At 40.0% G+C, this 19,951-nt stretch overlaps 1 protein-coding gene across 1 annotated transcript in view; it reads right to left on the bottom strand.

Moving 5' to 3' along the window:
* Positions 1-19,951, bottom strand: part of UST (uronyl 2-sulfotransferase) — a 153,789-nt gene that overhangs the window by 22,946 nt on the left and 110,892 nt on the right. Inside the window, exons 6-7 of the mRNA XM_083856575.1 lie at positions 10,164-10,261; positions 7,876-8,033 (exon numbers count right to left, since the gene is read on the bottom strand). Of these exons, the coding sequence (XP_083712701.1) occupies positions 7,876-8,033; positions 10,164-10,261 (256 nt within the window). The remainder of the gene's footprint in view (positions 1-7,875; positions 8,034-10,163; positions 10,262-19,951) is intronic.

Raw genomic sequence — 19,951 nt, forward strand, 5'->3', positions numbered from 1 at the left:
AAGATATCAGCACCAAGCCTTCAAAATTATCTCCTGGCATACACAAAAAATACGCACATGAATTCTTAATGTGTGAGAAGTAAGGGCTTGTTTGATTGGTCCCTGGGGTTTAGAACATTAATAGGTTTTGTTTTTACCAGAGCCCATTGATAGGTCTGATGAAAGGAAACTGAATGCAAGTGATATGAATAGGTGGGATGAAATGCAAAATCTGTAGGCTGAAGTCTTGGAATTGCACTAAAAGATAAGGATATTGCCTTAGGTGGTCTCAGTCTTCATAATCCTACAGAAATACAGAAACTTCAGACAGGGGAACTTCTCTTAAAGATAGAGAGGTTTAGATGAGCATGCAAAAAAGTAAAACTTGTTTGGCTTCAGGTAAAGACCCTGCCGCTTGACAGGGAAGAGAAATATGAAAAAGGTGGAGAGGAATAGGAAAAAGGTGGACTGCAGAGTACTAGCTCAGTATAGGCATGTATTTTAGCTCACAGAAAGGGAAGATTAAATAATTCTACAAAACATACTCAACCTATCTCTACAATACATTGCAGTTTGTCAGAGCCAGTCTATGAGCTCACGTGTCCAGAAACTTTACTAGAAGAGGAACATTAGATGTAAGGTTTTCAAAAAATTATTTAAGGGAACATGGACTTCACCTTCCAGTACAACTGATTCTGAGCAGAGCCTTTAACAAATTCAACTCCTATGAATATCCAAGCCTAAAATAAGGATTTAAAAATCAGTACAGTAATTAGGAAGAGAAACTATATCCTTCTTTGCCATAATCAGTGACAAGGTCTGGAAGGCAGCCAACATCCTTGAACGCCAGAAGCGCTGGGAAGGGGAGCTATGGATCACCAGTAGCCTCATTCCTCATTTCTCCAGTTCATGAACCATGCCCACGATCCTGGCCTGCCAACAGGAAATATGTAAATGTCTCACCTGATCTAAGTGACTGTTGCTGGTGCTGCTGTACTTACCAGGGCAACCACTGCTCTTGACTCCAGGAGAAAGCAGAGCCGTAGCAATGTGTTTGGCAAATGGACACGTAAATCCTGCTTCCCTGCACTGTAGGCTCAGGGAGCAGATTCCCCCAGACCGAGTGCCAATGGCATGTCAGGCTGTCAGCTGCCTCACTTTTTGTCTCAAAATGCCATTCATTTAGGGCCACAAGATATATTTATAGGAAACTGCTCTGCTGTGTAACTATGCACATATGACCTAACTCAATCTAAAAAGTACACACTAGCAAGGAAGAGTAAATAGATAGGATTGAGCCTGGATGTACACAAGCTCCATGTGGGTTGGAAAGCCACACCAAACTTGCTTGCCACACCTTTACTCCTGATCACATTTTAGCCATGAGACTGATACTATCTTGGATAAATCTTTTGGTGCCACAGTTACGGTTTTCATGCCACATGCATATTGTCTGGAGTGGCTTCACCTTCCTCAGCAGAACCACAAGAACCACAACTGTTTTAAGCTGTCAAGCTTTGCTTCAGAACTCACCACAGAGAAGTTTTGCTTCTGAGACAAATCTTCCAAAACCTAGCGGCTCTTTTGAAAAACACAGTCATAAGAAAGCCCAGAAGTGCTCAAATCCTTCCAGGAGCTGATATTCTTAAAACTGCTTAAGTAAGATTTCAAACCTCTGAAGATAAAACAACATCTTTTTCTTTTATGGAATTGAAAAAGAAAGGACGCTTTCATTGACTATCCTTATCATTTATTGGTATATCCACTAATTTCAAGGCATCCTGGATCAGGCAGTCTGTTTTTGTGCCTGCTCTCCAAACTTTGTCTTTTCATGGCTGGAGAGCTAGAAAATGTATCCACAGCTTTTGATAGTACCTTCAGTTTTATAAAACAAACAAAGGAACAGATTAGTTGTGCAGAATGTTCTAGATGCTATCGACCTAATAAAAAACTAAATGTCTTCAGTGATATGCACTGTGACTCTTCCTCTTTCCCTGCCCGTCTTGCACACAGAGAACAGGGAACTTGTTTTACAAGAAACAAAAGTACAATTAAACACTTTTCCTAGATCTTAAACCACGTGTTTTAGCATTCACATTGTTTTATAGCGTTCCTCCATGCAATACTAAAAGCTGAGACTTCAAAGGGAGAAGGAAAGAATGGTCTGTTCACGCTTTCTATTTTCAGAACAGGATGTTGGGTGATAAGAAAACGCCACCCAGGCAGAATGTAAATCCACGTGTGCTGCTGGCCCTGGGAGCGCTGCACACACGGGCAGATCGCTCCACCTGCTGGACAAAGCTGCTCTGCTCTTTGAATGCACAGTTCGCCTCACATCAGAGATGGGAACGTGCTACACCCAAGTGTTACACATGTAGTTACTTTCCAAGTCCAACTTCATGTTTTACCTCCACGTGAAATCTAGAATTCTCCTCTTCTGTATAAAATTTTCATAATCAGTACTTCCTGTTCAAACTATTACTTAGGGAAAAACAGAAAGCTCTTCTAGAATGCAAGGCAAAAGAAAAAACAACATATTTGGAATCTCCAAAGCTTTTAAACACTTCAATCTGTTTGAAATTTTAGAAGTGATGCAAAAAACCCCCACAAAAACCCCCCACCACAAAACCCCCTCAGTATTTAAATTAGAACTAATCCATGGTGATTTATTCTCTCATCAAGAATGCAGGTGCTTGTAGGAGAGAGAAGAGTTGGGCACTTCAGCACAGGAGATGAGCCAGTGTATTCCCTTCCCATTTACCAGTCACAACCCTCTCCAGAAGCAGAGCTCACAAGAAGCCAACATACTAAGAAGCCTCATATAATTTGTCCCAATCCCTTCTTTCATTTTGTGCTGAACAAATGCAGAATACAAGATGATAAGATGGTCACTATTCAAAGACACTGCACAAAAAGCACTGCCTCCTTCCACCAGAGTCCTATGATCATTTCTTATTCAAAGTTTTCGCTCTTGGAGGTGGTGCCTGTAAATACATTCACTACAATTTCTCAGCAGGAAAACCCCCTTGGTTCCTCAACTTTTCCAAATGCATAGCACCCGAACCATCTGAAGGCACGTCCCACCTTCACTGCTGGCCTGGCACAGGAGTGATCTTCAGCACAGTGCCAAGACTGCTGACCTTGATTTCACCCTTTTCCTAACCCCACCAAAAATGCTCTGCCACTCAGGACCTCAGCTCTGCAATAAAGACATATGGCAGCATCTCTCTCCTTACTGGGTTTAAGGAGAAGGGGAAATTTATGAATAAAAAAAATGTCAAGACTGTATCATATGAACATAGTGGATTTAGAAAACAAGGGGGTTTATATCACCTGGGATAATATTACTACTACAGATGAAAACATTCCCTGTAAACACAATTCCTATGAAAATCAAATTTTCATTGCATTTTTTTTTTACAGTTTACCTAAACAATATATTTTCTTTCCACTGACAGTGTGAATTATTTCATTGAACTCAATAAAATTCACTGTCTGAAAAGCTTAAAGTCAATCTTCTTGTTGCAGAATAAGACCTATACATTCTCCAGGCCAAATGCACCTTTCAGGAAACAAAGGTTTTTTTCCCTGGTATTGGGAAGAAGTGTTTTTATAGGGCTTCTGGTGCCAAAGAAAATTTATGAACTCCTGCAGAGAGGTGTGAGGATATGGTTCATTTCTGAGGTGATTAAAAAAACATTTTATTGCCTATTGTTTTACACTGGATGCTGTTAACTTTTACCCCATGCCACAGAAGCTGAAAAGACAGAAGAGAATTCTGTATTGCTAAGTATAGTACATATTTTTTGCCTTTTAAAAACACCAAGGATATGAAACTCACATGGGCCCATTTCAAAAGAAACTGTGTAAGTATTCCCTGTGTTCTGGTTACCAGCCAGGTTACAGAAGTGAGCTATAGCCAGCAAAAGTGAACAGGACTGATCAATTCTTTTTTTCCTTTAGCTCCTGAGAGTAAGGAGAGATTTTACATGTCAAGTTTTGTTATAACTATTTCAGGCCATTCAAAGAGTTAAAGAATACTTTCAAATTTTGCAATAAATATAATCTAAATGTCTGCAGGTGGATCCTATCTGCTTCAATGCTGGCGAAAAAAGACAAAATTTTACTGTGTTAGCAAAAAAAGTTATTAAATGCAAATATATATCTTTAAATTTTATTATACCTATCCATTCATCCATCTATTGACTTCACAGTCTGTCTGCTGCCCCCATTCCTGCCCTCTTAATCTCTTGTCAAAGACAGGTTGGCTGTCAAGACAAGACAAGTTTGTAACTTTGGACAAGACAGGCATCAAAGAAGAGTCCTTTTGTAATTCTTGACTTGGTATTAACATTAAGATAATGCTTAATTTCAAGGAGAGAGTGGAGACACAGAAAAACAGGAAGCCTGTAGCTTCAAAGTACTGTACAAGTTAAAACCAGATTGGTTCCAATGAAAACTTTAGCATTACAAAGAGCTTACACATTTTGTTACACAAAATACACATGGTTATAAAACACACATGTCTTATATAGTCAAAATGTCTGACATATAGAATAGCTGAATGCAACCCATTTGTTAATTCAATGAAGGAAGTTATCCGCCTAGTGTCCTCTGACATTAAAATTTTCTGTCATGCTGAACTGCCAGGTTTTTTTAACATTTTACCTTTCTTCACAGTTTCCTTCTGTGAGCTTGTATTAGACCAATCATTAGCATCAACAAGAAAAGCACTCAATTCATACCTCTTTAAGCAGTGACCTGTGTCATCAGGTATACAGACAGACAATAGCTCTCTGATGAAAATGTCACACTACCTTATCTGATCATAGAGCCACAGATTTAATGATCTGCTTCAGAACAACAGTAGAAAAATACTTTTGAAGGTAAAACAACTACAGGCTTTGTTTTCTCCAAAGAGAACACTGAACAAGAGTTTCTTCATAAAGTTATTACAGCGCTTCAGATGAGAAATTTTATAACAGACACAAAAGAAACAGGGAACTTTGAATATGGCCTGCACAGTTCAAAGGAACAGAGATGAGAAAAAATTTCTAGATTTCCTGATTTCTATATTATCAACCTATAATGAAGGTTTCCAATACTAAGAAGTTTGCTTAGATGGGAATGATCTGGTGCACAAACCCAAGCACCTGTAATGAGTGAGGAGAGTCCCAACTTCATGCAGAAGGAGTTTAACCCACAACCCCTGCAGATGTATCTTAAATGCACATGTGATTTTATGGGTTTGATAACATCAGGCATTTTGCATCCTATAGCAGGAAGGTGCTTTTAACATGGTTCAGCACTCATCTGATGATGGTGGGACAGCAATTGCCTGTTTCCTACTGTGATTTCTAATCTATGTAATCCACTGAAGCAACACTGGATTGAAATTGTCTGTCTTCAGCTACTTTTTGCTTCAAGGCAGGCTCTACAAATCCAGTTTCTGAATTGCCTCTAATTCAGAACTGGTTTTTGCAGCGGGCTCTGGTGGGGATACTCACAGACCTGGAAGTGAATCATCTTTCTGTACACATCCTTCACTGTGTTTTCCTCATCTTGTTATATTCAGCTGACACAAGATAAGTTCTAGATAAACTTTCCTTCTTTATGTAGAAAGAGGAAAGGCTGCCATAAGAGAATTTCAAGCGGAACAGCAGGTCAGCAGACAATACTGTAAACTGTACAGATTTAATCTGCAAGTGTTAGTTGCAACAAAGGGTCAGTTTTGGCCCAAGTCATCTGCTGCTTTGTGGGACCACGACACAGCTGGCAGAACAACATGTCTTCTTCCAAGGGCTTAATGATGCAACAGCAGAGGGTGTTGCAGATCAGGTCTAAGATGCCCTGAGGAAAACAATGCAGGATTTCTTACACACCGCCGGAGTATTTTTTATTTTTCCGGCTGATTTAATTTTTTAATTAAATTTCTGTAAGCCTTAGCACCAACTCAGAAATAACCAGATGATAATTATGAAAGAAAAAAACCCTGAGAAATACAAATGTATGAAAAGAGGAGGAGAGAGTTAACACAAGGAAACTGTTTTCTTACTTATATACCCAGTCAATAAGTGAATGGGAAAGATAAAATAAAGGTTTAATTCATCTAGGGAATACTGATGGAAAGCGGTGAATCTTTAGACATGACACAGGACCTGTCTTTCACAAGAAATCCCAGAGGAAATTGCTGTCCTGTAACAGGTGATCAAATTTCCTCCAGATACTAGAAAATACAGAGAGAGGAGAAAGATTGACCAGCACTTAATGATTCTGGCAGATTGCTTATTTCCCACCTGACAATTTCTGGGGCACCCTGATGAAAATCAAAACTCTGCCTGCTGCTTATTAGCTTCCTCCACTGTAAAAGAAGTGAAAATATATGGTGCATAGAACAGCTGAAGAAGTCATATAAACTCAAAGAAATCTCTCATGGCAGAGAGAGCACATCCTTCTATTGATCCCCCTGCCTTCCTTTTCTCTAACATCCCTATGGGGAAAGCTTTGAGATCAAATTGTGCAAACCTTTAGGACGATTTCCAGATATTACAAACATTGGTATTTTTATTTTCTAATTTATAAAGATAAGGGAAATAGCTGATCCCAAACTGGGCATTGCTCTTATGCCAGTACAATACTCTCCTTATGTCTGTTATTAAGCAAAACTGCTCTATGGCTGGACACAGAAACAGAAAGTTACACTCCCGCCCTTCCGAAGAGCTGCCTTAACTGCCTGACTGCAAGCAGAAAATGACCCACTGCAAGCATGTTCAGAGAAGGCAATCCCTAGTACCTGTATCACAGCTAAATACAGAATTTCCAGAGATGCATCCTAGAAGAAGGGTTTGGTGGGCAGTCAAGCATAAATCCCAGTTATGAAAAGAAACCTGTAATTTCTCCAAAGTGACTGACTACTGTAATAGCTGTTCTCAGTCAGAAGCCAGCCATCAGCTGCATGCATGCACAAACTAAATTCAACCTTTGTTCCATGTGCTTTGAAAATATACAGCTTGGTACAAACCACACATATTAATGGCTGTAGGCATTTCACAATGACACAAATGCAACTGAGTCACAGGGGAAGTAGGGGAGTTTTACCCCTGCTTGGTGCACACAGTGTTGATGGGCCTGTCAGAATGTAAGCAAGAAATCAATTCTGTTGGAGTGACATGCACAGCCCTCCAGAAGCATCATATTTATTTTCAGGCATAGGACACAAGATGGCCTTTTAAAGAAGTAAGCAATAAATAAGTGCTGGAGGGATGGATTGATGCAGAGAATCCTTTCATATTGACTATGGGGTGTAAATTAAGGAGTAGACAGAGTATTCTCCATTTTCATTTGTCTACTCCAGACTCCTATGTCTTTTTCCTCAGCATGCTTTGTATTGGAAGTGCTGTAAACGCACATTCTTATTTGTATTTTACCTAAACTCAGCCCAACTGAAGGTTCATTTCATTTCAGCTCATAGTCAAGGCTGAGGAAAAAATAAATAACCTGGTGCTGGAGAATCTTCAAAGTGTCTAGCTCCCCAAACTATTTCGTGAAGGCTTATTTAAGTACATATTGCTGACACCATTTTGACAATATGTTGACAGTATTGTGTGAGAACTGAGTATGACACAATTAAAAGAAGAAGCCACTCCAGTGGAAAACAGGAAGTTTTCTGGCATATGAAAAGATCACTGAGCAACAAGTTCTTGCAAGGAAAGAAAACCACACAGTAACATTAAAGATAAAAGTGGAATATGTGACCTTCCCTTATCATCAAATCTGCTCCCTAAAAGGGCGATAAACTTCTTTGTTGATTGAACAAGAAAGAAACACATACACTTCATCAGCTATGCAGATTTAGCTGAAGTTTCCATAAGAATAACTTTTTAATGGAAAAGTTACCTGGATTTTTGTAGATGCTAAGCACATCCTTGAAATAATGAGGTAAGAATCTTTCTAATAAAAGCAGCACATCCTCCAACTCCTCCAGAATGCCCACAAGCAGAAAATTTTCATTAACGTTCAGCTTTGCTCTTTCAAGGGCCCATTCACCAGGCTCCCTGTATGAAATTGTTGGGGAAGACGGAGGAGGGAAAAAGAAAAGTTTAAATATGCATTTACTTCTCAAATTCAAGTCAAGAATACAAGTGAATTAAAAAAAATATTCAGTGCTATACTTAGAACAAAAAAGGACCCCCCGCCAAATCCGAGCAGCTTACTGAGCTTTTCCATGCAACATCTAAAATTGGATTGGCATGTAAAAACAGGATCACATTAAAACGAGGCTAATCACTGTGTGAAAGTACTCCATTCTAAAGATATCTTTTACCAAGTTGTTTATAAGCTCAAACTTGTGAACTTTGGTATTTCAGCTTGGAAGCACAACCCGTCTGACAGGAGGAATGACTGCCCTTGGTTGGAAGGTGCTGAGGCATGGTGGTGTCCCTGAACTACATCAGGAGAACTGCTGGGACCAACCACTGCCTGCTGTTACCTGGCAAATCCTACACAGGACACTACCATTTCCCACCTTGTCCTTCATTTTAACTTTTGCTGAAGTCTCCAGGAGCTTCCCTTTCCCTGTCATTGCCCCTGGTTGCCCTGCATCTTTGCTAAAGGATTTGCATTTTTTTTGCTGTGACTGATACTGGTTTTGAAGAACAGTTTAGGGTTCTTCTATCTTTTCTCTCAGCGGGAGAAGCTGGCAGGACTTCACAACATCTTTATGCTTCTCTGTTTCCCAAAAGCACAATGTAGTTAGAAAACCATATGAATCTTAAATCCCTTAAAATAATTCATATTAGTTATGTTCTGGGAGCAGCAGCCATCATTCATACTGACATGAGACATAATGCCATGTCCCAAGCTAAAGGAAATCAGTTGTGCACACTGGCTGGGAGTTGCTGTAAATCCCACCTCTTCCCTGACTTCATTGTGGACCCTATGCAACAGTGAATTTAACATTTGTCTGAAGCTCTTTCCACGTGTATCATGTGGAAAAACTTGCTACTTTCCACTCCTACTAGAGCAGACTTGTAGCAGGCTTTTCATGCTCTACCACGTTCTGTGCACTGATCCATTTTCTGGAAGAGCAAAGTGTCCCAGCAAACAGTATGAGCCTCCTGTTTGTAGCTCCTTATCAGACTAAGAAGCAGCTGAAGGAAGTGCAAGGGCATGGCAGGAGCCAAATTTACAACAAGGTACAAATCAGTACTTCAATCTGCTGCTTGGGAACCTCACAGAGATATTTTGTTAAAGCATTCAGGCATGTGACTGTTGTTAATGGGATTACTTGTGCACGCAGATTAAATGTGCAATCATAAGCATTTGCAAGTAAGGCCAAAATATGGTAAAAAAAAAAAAAAAAAGGGTGTAATGAAAATGAAGTAATTAACCTGTTTTGTAATGAAAATAAAGTTATTAATCTGTTTTGTTTCTTATACGTAACTTCACTTAAGCAAAAAATAAGGCAGGATTTTACAGCATAGATACTCAGAAATTAAGACAGAAGAAGTAACACATTTTCACTTGTTATTACAAGAAGTATGGCTTTTAAAAGAAATTCTAGAAAGTGTGCAGCTATGAAGAAGCCTGAATAATACAGAAACAGAATATCTTGAAGTTGAATACACCTAATGAAGAACATTTGTTACCAACAAAAGTATTTCAAATCAAGAAAGTATTTAAAGTTATTCCTATAATTTACTATGGTATCAGTAATACAGCACTATTAGAATGGCATACACAGATGTTAAAAATGAGGTAGCTCAATTAAAGCAGTAGAAGGCTGCATTTTACACAGTTTTAAGCATGAATATGGTTTCCTACATGGACACAGAAACCTGTATTCCTCATATAGACCTGATACAAGCATCTGAGCAAATCAAAAACATGTATTACAAAATTACAGTGCAGATAAAAGGAGTAACCCCTCCAAAAAAATCTACATAATACATTCATTTTTGATGAATTATTCATTATATAAATCAAGAAGAAATAATAATGCAACATTTGCAGTGCCCTCCTTGCTTCAAAATATATGCATGCAGTTACCACACACAGTGCTACATTCCTTGCGCTTTCATTTTTCTCTTGTATTTCAAATAACGTCACCTCTTTATTACCAATTTCTGACAAAATGCTGGCAATAGCTATTACTGAACAAATTGAAATACTTTGTGTATATTTACCTGCATCTTGGATGCTGTCCACAGAAATATGGTATGATGTAAAATAACCTGGGATTAGAACATTCAGGGTAGTTTTCAAGGATACATACATTAATGTCCTGTGGGGGAGGAAAGAAAAAAAAACCACTGTATTTTCCTTTCTCTATTAGCAACTGTTTTCTTCATCTCATACTTTTTACAGTCATCTCAGGGTCAAAGAATTGTATTGAGGCTATAACAAATATCTTAAAAGTCAGCTATTGGTCCATTTATCTACTTCTTAGTATCAACAGGGTAAATGAAAAGTTACTTCGTCCTAGAATGCACAAAGCAATTTTTTCCTCCTTCCTGCAAACCCCACAGTTATTATACTGCATGAGTCAAAGTGGGACACATTAACCAACTTTCATACTAAGTAACATTTAAAATATTCAGAAGATTATTTTCAGGCTCTTCTTTCTTCTAAATACACCCTGGAGGAAATCTTAAGTAGCCAGAATAAATAAAATTGAGACAACAATTACTACCTGTCCTCTCCTTTTTTTTTTTTTTTTTTTTTAAATTCTGCTGCATTCAATGACTGGAATGAAGAAATGGAAGCTGTAATTTGTACATCTCACTCAATATTAGAACATACATCACTTTTGGTTACAATTCTGTAAACTTCTCAGATTTTCAGAACTGAACTGTGCAAAGCCTACTGAGAAAACGGGTTATTAGAAAGTATTCATCATTTTCATGAAATATCATTCATTCTAATTAGAAGCTATTTATCATTTTTGAAACACTAGGCATAGCTACTGAACCCTGAGGAACTGTATTCCATTTATAGCTTTACTTCAGCACAATAATAAACACGTGGGATTGAATTCCATTATCCTTACTTAATGCGATAGAGCCTTACTCTGCAGGCAGACACGCCCACTCCAGAGACAGACAGGGCAAAAAATGCGTAAGTCAACAAAAGCAAGAATGGAAGGATCTCACCTCAACGAATCAATCTTCGTTGTTATTTAGATATGTGCTCTCACACAATGCTATAGGTGCTACACACTTCACTATCAAACCAACAACTAAACAAATCCATATTTTATGGAATAAATAAAACGTGATAGAGAACATTCCACAAGACAGATGTGCTTGGCAGCATGGAAGATATAGACAGTGTTTCCTGCTCTCCCAGGGAAGGGCAGGGTACGGGCCTTCAGCCACAGCACCTGCATCTGAGGCCTCATCAGAGAAAAGCTCTTCCCAGAATTTCAGTCCTCTCACCTAACTTCATTAGAGCCTCACTTGGGTCTGTAAGCTTTTCAAGGTACATTTCTAATTCCTACTCTGTCTCACATTATGTGAATCCAACTTGATAAGCACACCAGAAGACCCTGGGCTAGGAAGTAAATTGCATGATGAGGAACCATTAAAGAAAACAACATAAAAATTGCCAGCTGGGATACAAACAGTCCATTTCCCCTGCTCCCCACAGTATATTCAGGGCTTGCCTTACATACATACCAGAAGATTTATGGTCAAGACCTGAATTTTGACATTAAAGGCTCTGAGCTGAAGCTAACCAGCCCCCCATTCTCCATGCTATGATTACTAAGAAATCTTACTGTGGATGTATAGATTGCACAGGCAATGTGTCTCTCCTATCATCCCAACAGCGTATTTTAACATGAATTACAAATTGCACTTCTTTAAAGGCTTATTGTGCTTTTACTGTAGACACCACACCAGAGATGTTTTCAGTAATATGTATTTTTGACTTTCACAAGAACCTAAAGAACTTCAATTAATTAAATAAATTGCTTGGTTTTAAAAAAAACCTGAAATTTTGCCCTGACAATACTTTAAATTATGTCCAAGCTGGCCTGCACTTGATAGACAGATTAGATGGAAGGTGGGTAGAACACCTACATAAGATTTAAAAGTCTGTAGCAACATCTAGCTAAGACCATTATCTCTTTTCTCACTCTCTTATGGACAAATGGACATAAACTCCCAGCAAAGAAACTTACCATTTCTTTTCAAGAATAATGAATATGGTGAGTCTGAAAATATTTCTTGAGTTGAGTATCAATACCCAAGACAGAAGTGTAACCTGGACCTTTTTGTAATTGTGAAAACAGTATTTGATTCACATGGCCAGAGAAACATCTGTACAATTAAAGCAATGTAAATTCATGTGGAAAATCCTGCAGCTTCAACAAGTAAACAGCTGATACTAACTCAAAAAGAGATTTTAGGGTAAACTGATGCAGGATTACTGAAACAACCAGGCTAGCTCAAATCTTCCCCACTCCTTGTTGATAACTCAAGGTTTAAGATAAAGGCTAGGTGAGCTTTCATACAAACCTACAGTCTTTTGCCACACAAGGATATGCACTTCACCTGCCTGACATCAGAAGCACCAGGTTCTCTCCCCAGCAGAAGCACTGCCCCTTCCCAGGCTTTGTTTACCAGCACTGCTGTGATCTGTATTCCAGCTGCTGGCAGGTCCCTGTGCATTTGCACCACTCACTCACACCATGAAAAGTCAGTTTTCAACCAAAAAGTGGGTGAAAGAAAGGTCAGCCTGAGGTGTGCTTGTCATTACAAAACGAACGCACCTACAGGAAGACGCTTTTTGGTGCTAGTGGCACTCAGGAATTTCTGGGTTTTTCTGAGCATGGAAAGCCAAGGTGATACAACATTATTTTAGGCAGTGTTACTCTGCTATCCTAAGCAACACTAATTAAGCCACATCTCCCAGTAAAAACATGCTTTCTCAGCAGAACACAGATATTTTGGGGCAGAAATGTTTCTATGTGAGACAAAAATTTGCAAGGTGACAGATGACAGCCTTGCTCATTTAAATCGCTGGAGGAGCCTTGTAAAAAAATTATTTTAACACAGTCTGGAAAGATACAGAAGGAAACACAAAGAGTTACTTTGATCATAACCTTTCACAGCAAAGAAAGCAGTATTTTCCTTTATTCCTCAGCTCCTGGCTACAATTCATATCACTCACATCCCACTGGGCTTGTGTCTTCAACAGGGCAGTGGGAGGCCTGGGAATCAGCCCTGCGGCTCCAAGTAACAACAGAAACTGTCTTTCTTTTAAATAGTACTATATTTTTCTACTCATGTAACAATTTTGTCTGAAAAGTTAAACTGGTAATTTCTGCTTCCTTCTTCTGTAAAATTGTCTTTGAAATAAAAATCACAACATGCCTTAATCCTTTAATCTGTCAATGAGTCAGACTACTGATCTATCAGAAATATATCAAAGGTGCATTATTAATATGTTTTTTTTAGATTAGTGATAAACAATTCAATTTGCCATAGGGAGCTCATATGTGCTATAAGAGGAAGTCAGCATCTGATTAAAAATATTTCAGAGAATCATTGAATCATCAGGTTTGGAAGAGACCTTCAAGATCATCTATTTCAACTGTTAACCCAGCACCACCATAATCACTCCTAAATCATATCTCCAACTGCCACACCAGATGCCTCCTGAACACTTCCAGAGATGGTGACTGCATCATTTCCCTGAGCACTTATTCCAGTGTCTAATACTTCTTTCGGTGGAGTTTTGTTTTTCCATTATCTAATCTGAACCTCCCTGATGTAACTGAAGGACATTTCCAATCATCCTTTCATTTCCACCCCATTAAAGCTCCTTTCAGATAGCTTAGAGAGTGAAGAACTACAAAATACCTTTGGGAATTTTAATGCCATCACAAAAAGACCAAACTTTAAGGTGTTCTTTTGTAGAGCAATAAGCAATTTACTGAAGTTAATGTCTTATGACAAACTTATACTGTACCGTATACAAAAAGACGTGACATGAGATTTGAGAACTTTTTTTCCTCCTAATACAAATTCCTGAGAGTACTGACAAAAATAGTAACTTGGTTTTTGTCCAGTAGAAGGAACACCCAAATTAAAAAAAAAAAAAGGAAAATCTTGGGTTTCAAGGCATGCCCTATTTTTCCATTATTGACATCTCAACCAAAAATTACAGAAATACCACAGTCTGACTGGATGCATTACAATTATTAGTAGCCCTGACAATATAAAGTAAGGAATCATAACTCAAATACATACATGCCTTGCAAATAATTTCTATTCCATTTCCATCTATTGTTCATCTATGAAAAAACACAAAAATATCCTTTCTCTCACAATCAAAACAAAGATACACATCCTCTTTCTATGCCCTGCCCCTGTGAGATACCACAACTTCTGTGAAACCAGGAGACTTTGCACATAGCCCAGGAACAGTGCATGCTCCTTCAGTCTGAAGGGTGAAGATGTGGAGGTGTGTTAGCAGCAACCAAAATTTCAAGTTTTTATAAAAGGAAATTAAATAAAATTACGTGGAAAACCAGTAACTGAGCCCAGTCTGTGGTGACCTCTCCTGCTTACAAGGCTGTTCTTCATACACCCCCACAGTCAGTAGTGCAGGCTAGTCCTCACTGTGCCAGCCAAGGAAAATTCTTCCACTCTCCTGAGAGCCACCGAGAATCCTCTCACAGCTTGTGAAGTGTTTTCTCACATAGCTGGTGTTTGTAAAGAGGTCAAACTGACCATTACATCCTGAGGACAACGTCGCATCATATGAACTAAACACAGCCACGTTAAAAATCCCCAACATAATTCCCCACCTTCTCTGGCCCCAGTTTGGGAGCTCTGGGCGGCCTTAGAGGGGTTGGAAAGAAAATGTAAACGTGATGTCTCAGAAAAGGGCTTGTGAGTACAAATAAAACATGAAAGAAGGGAAAGCACAACTTCCTACTTTGGAAGGCTGCAGAAAGACTGAAAAGTCAAGGTATAGAAGGCTTCCAAGTATAAATCCAACACAACTTACTAAATCTTATTCAGGAGCACAAATTATTTACACATTTTAATGAAGCAAAAGATGCAATGCAACACATTTTTAACCCCAGTTAGAGTTTTACTTCACCAGGTGATATTTAATGTTTCTTTTCAATCTCAATCAAGTATTTGGATAACTAGAGCCACACAGCAGCAAGATGACTTTTTTCTTCCAAATACATCTGGTATCTATTTGTGCATCTATGCCAACAGCAGTGGCAGTAGATTGCTGTGGGGTGGGCAGGTGCTGGGTGTTGCTTCCCAAATCAGCATTGCCAACATAGTCAAAGCCAAATGTTTCCCACCCTGTGCTGTTGTGGCACTGAGGCCCTCCTAGGTGGGCTGCGCCAAACCATGTGGGATGATTGCTGTCTGGAGATGACAGCAAGCTGGACAAGTTTATTAGGACACCAGTGGCAGGCTGCAGAGTGACCAGTGGGCACCTTGGGGAGAAGCTCCACAAGATGGCAGAGCAGACCCAGCTAACCCTACAAGGCAGTGTTTCTGTCCCCAAATGCCCCCCTGCACCAGCTGTGATAGCCCCTTCACTTCTGTGAGGCTCGGCCAGCTCAAAAAGCAACAGAAACCCTTTTCTGTTCCTCCTCCACTGCATCCTGGTCCTCTACCAGAAGAGTGAATGACATGGGGCTCGCTCACATCAATGCTACCACAGCATTCCAGTTGCACAGGGCAACACAGGCCACAGTGGATGACTTCAGTCACTACATTAACTTCTTTTACAGCCTCCCTTGGGCATCCACCCCCTATTGTCTGGGGCCCTCCATGGACTGCAGGTGGATCTCTGCTTCACTGTGGACCTCCATGGGCTGCAGGGTGACATCTGTTTCACCACAGTCTGCACCAGGGGCTGCAGGGGAATTTCTGCTGTAACACTTCCTTCCCCTCCTTCTGCATCCACCTTGGTGCCTGCAGAGCTGTTCCTCTCATATAGTGTCACTCCTCTCTTCTCCAGTTGCAATTGCTCCTGTGCAGTAACTTCTTTCCCTTCTTAAATATATTATCCCAGAGGCGCTACCATCATCACTGAAGAACACACCCTTGGCCAGCAGTGGACCCATCATGGACCTGGCTGGCATTGGCTCCACTGGACATGGGGGAAGCTTCTGGTAGCTTCTCACAGAAGCTGCCCCTGTAGACCCTCTACCCCCCAGTCACCCATCACTGCTACCGAAAGCTTGCTGTGCAAACTCAGTACATTTTTGTAGAGGATAATTCTGGAGTTTCTTTGAATTGACTCTAATTTCTTCTGGCAAAATGCATGTTTTTACTTTCCTGCCTCCCCCCACCACATATGTAAATAGGCTGCCAAGTTTAATTTCCACTTTATTTTGCCTGGGCTAATTTGCCTGGACTCTTTTGCCTGGGCTAACTCGCCTGACTTTTCAGCCAACAATGTATTAAGCTTTTCTTTCTGGCATCTTAACAAGTGAAGTGGCAGCTAACAACAGCATCTTGTGCTAGCCATCTACATTTTACTTAAGTGCAGACATACTTCATTCATATACAAATTTTTGCTGGCATTGACATAGCAAAAGTGATGAACTATGCCCAAAATGCTACTATTTAGACATGACAAACATGAAATACATTTGTACATCACTATTTTCTAACTTAAAATGATGTACAACATCAAGAAAATACATGGGTGGACCTATTTTTCTCTTTTCTGTTATCCGAAATCATGTTAGTAATTTGTCAAAGATAAATTTTATTGGTAAGAATGGAATCACTTCATAGTTGTAGGATATCTTTCCTTTTCATTGCTTTTGTATTTTTCACCCCAAACCATCTTAGTACAGGAAATATATATAAAAAAAAAAATAGAGCAAAATTGCCAAAAAAAGGGCGAGTGGCTGCCAGCTGGAAACAGTGTGTAAGCATTAAATAACCATCCTATTACAGAGGGCACAGATCCAGGGAGGACCAAAAATGAAGATCATTATACTGTAATCAAGAATGAATCCCACTGGCAACTAACAGCAGGGAGACAGTACATCTGCTAATTCTGTTTACTAACATTTCTTCAAAAAAGAACCTGAAAAATTTGCTTGGGTGACGAGCTTTAATAAAACCAGTTAGCGATGGTATACATTCAATTCTGCAAATGCCAAGCAGGAAATACCCACCACCTCAAGGGCTTTTCAGCCCTCCCTAAAGGAGGGCGCATGGACTCTAGCAAATTGCCTATGAGAAAAGCAACAAGTCATAGAATGGTTTGGGCTGCACAAGACCTTAAGATCACCTAGTTCCAAACTCCCTGGCAAGGCAGGGATACCTTCCACTAGGTCATTTGCATCAAAGCCCTACCCAGTCTTGTCTCCCCAACACCTCCAGGGATGGTGCATCCACAACTTCCGTGGCAACCTGTTCCAACAAGCATCGCAGTAAATAATTTCTTCCTAAACTCTAAACCTGCCATCTTTCAGTTTAAAGCCATTGCCCCTTGTCCTGCCACTACATTCTGTTTTTAAAAAGTCCCTCTCCAAATTTCTTGTAGGCTGCTCTAAGGTCTCCCCTTCCCTTCCCCAGACTGAACAACCCCAAAGCTCTCAGCTTGTTTTCATAGGAGAACTGCTCCAGCCCTCTAATCATCTTCAGTGGACATCCTCTGGACTTGCTTCAACAGATCCATGTCCTTCTCATGTTGAGGGCTGGACTCAGCACTCCAGGTGGATACACAAAAGAAAAAGTCATAGAAGATGGAGTCTCACTTCCCTTGACCTGCTGGCCACACTGCTTTTGTTGCAGCACAGGATACATTGTCTTTCTGGGCTGTAGGTGCACATCTGGCTCATTTCCAGCCTCTGATCTACCAGCACCCTGAAATCCTCCTCCTCAGGGCTGCTCTCCATCTGTTTCACCCCCAGCCTGTATTGATACAGAGGTGCTATCTTGACTCAGGTGCAGGACCTTGTGCTTGGCCTTGTTGAACTTCATGAAGTTCAAAAGGGCCCACTTCTTGAGCTTGTCCAGGTGCCTCTGGATAACATCCCTTCCCTCCAGGGTGTCAACCACATCACACAGCTCAGTGTCACCAGTGAACTTGCTGAGGGTACGCTCAATCCCATTGTCAGTGACACCAATAAAGATGTCAAATGGTGCCAGTCCCAGTACTGACCACAAGGAATACCACTTGCCACTGGTCTCCACTTGGACGCTGAGCCACTTCTGCAACTTTTAGAGCATGACCATCCAGCCAATTCCTTAACGACCAACTAATCCATCCATCAAACCCACATCTCTCCACTTTAGAGACAAGAATGTTGTGTGGGACATGTCAAATGCTTTGCACAAGTCAACAGATACATCCAGCAATTTGTGCTCACAGAAGATAGTTCTAGAGCTGACAGGGATCTGACAGGGATCAGCCTCAGCCTGGAGCTGACTGCAAGGCTGAAGTCAGTGGACTGAAAGCAGACAGAGATGCCACTGGTGGATGAGGGTGTGGTCTCACCACACCTGCCAATGCAGAGCAGCCTTGGCTGCTCCTGTCCCAGCAAGAAAGGCTGCTACAGAAGATTCAGGTTGTTGAGAAGTATTTTAGCCCAACCTTTCCTATAGGAGAAGTGAGTTTATCTATACCAGGTTACCAGTTGTCCAATCTGTTAAAAAAAATTCATATCCACTCTAATTCATAGCAGTGCTTTACTGCTCCTATTGTCTCTAGTGATACTCCACTAGTATCTGATACAAAACCACTCTAATATCATTCAGAAAACTGTTTTGTCTTGATCTCAATGAACTCAAGGAATAGTAGGACATCTGCTTCATAGCACATTTTTATTCACCTGAGGATTTACATTTCCCCACAGAAATTTATTTTTAAGACCATCTTCTGAACTCTTCAATTCTTCAGAAGTCTTGAAACAGAACGATTTTTAACTCGGGCTTTTTCAGTAAAACCAGAAAAGACCCTGCCAGTGCCTTAGTAAATTCTCACTGAACAAGGTAGTCATGAAGGGAATTAAGCAATCATTTCACTTCTCCAGCTCCTGGAACCCAGCATCTTCTGTTTGCCTTGAAATGCTGTATCCCAGAAACCACTTGTGCTAAAACATTTTTAAAAAAACTAATTGGAGGAGATACACAGGAAATCATCATGTAACAGTGTGGATTGTCACCTCTCCAATACACCACTCTTTTAATGTTAAAAGCATCCATGTTCAGCCAAGTTTATTGTAATACTAAGACTCTGTGACCTGTACTAACAGCAAGTCCTGCTCACAACTGAGCAGTAATATGCATGACCAGATTACTCAGAATGAAAACTCATGTAATGAGAAAAACCACAGGACATCACAGAATCATAAGAGGGTTTGGATTGGAAGGGAAGTTAAAGAGCGTCTCGTTCCAACCACCCTGCCATGGGCAGGGACACCTTCCACTACACCAGGTTGTGCACATACAGAAAAGGGCTCTCTAGAAAGAGCATAAGTCAGGAAAAACAGTCTTGAACTAAAGTGACAGTCAAAGACACTTTAGAAAAAATGAATAAAATAATCAGAATATTGCCAGAACCTAGCTAGTATTAGACAACACTGTTAGGAAGGACATAGTCAGCAACGGAAAGAACCAGCGACAGCAGAAAAGCCTCTCTAGCTTGCAACAGGTCTTTCTTTAATCCAGTCACTAAAAAATGTGATAAACATCCTTTGCTCCCAGTAAAAAAAAAAAAAAAAAAAAAAAAAAAAAAAAAAAAAAAAAGGGAAAATAAGATAGGATCATTAAGGATGGGAAGCTAAAGACAGGAATAAAATAGCTGGTTTTCTTAATTAAATGAGACATTGAGTAAGGCTGCACAGCATCTGTGCTAAGACAATTCTTGAGAATAACAAAGAAGGATTAACAGCAAAATAGCGAATTTTTTAGGGAATATTAATGGAAGCAGGTAAGAAATCTGACCTCGAGGGGATACAGAAGGACTC

This window comes from Zosterops lateralis (genome assembly GCF_965231275.1).
Source record: "Zosterops lateralis genome assembly, chromosome: 3".
NCBI lineage: Eukaryota > Metazoa > Chordata > Aves > Passeriformes > Zosteropidae > Zosterops > Zosterops lateralis.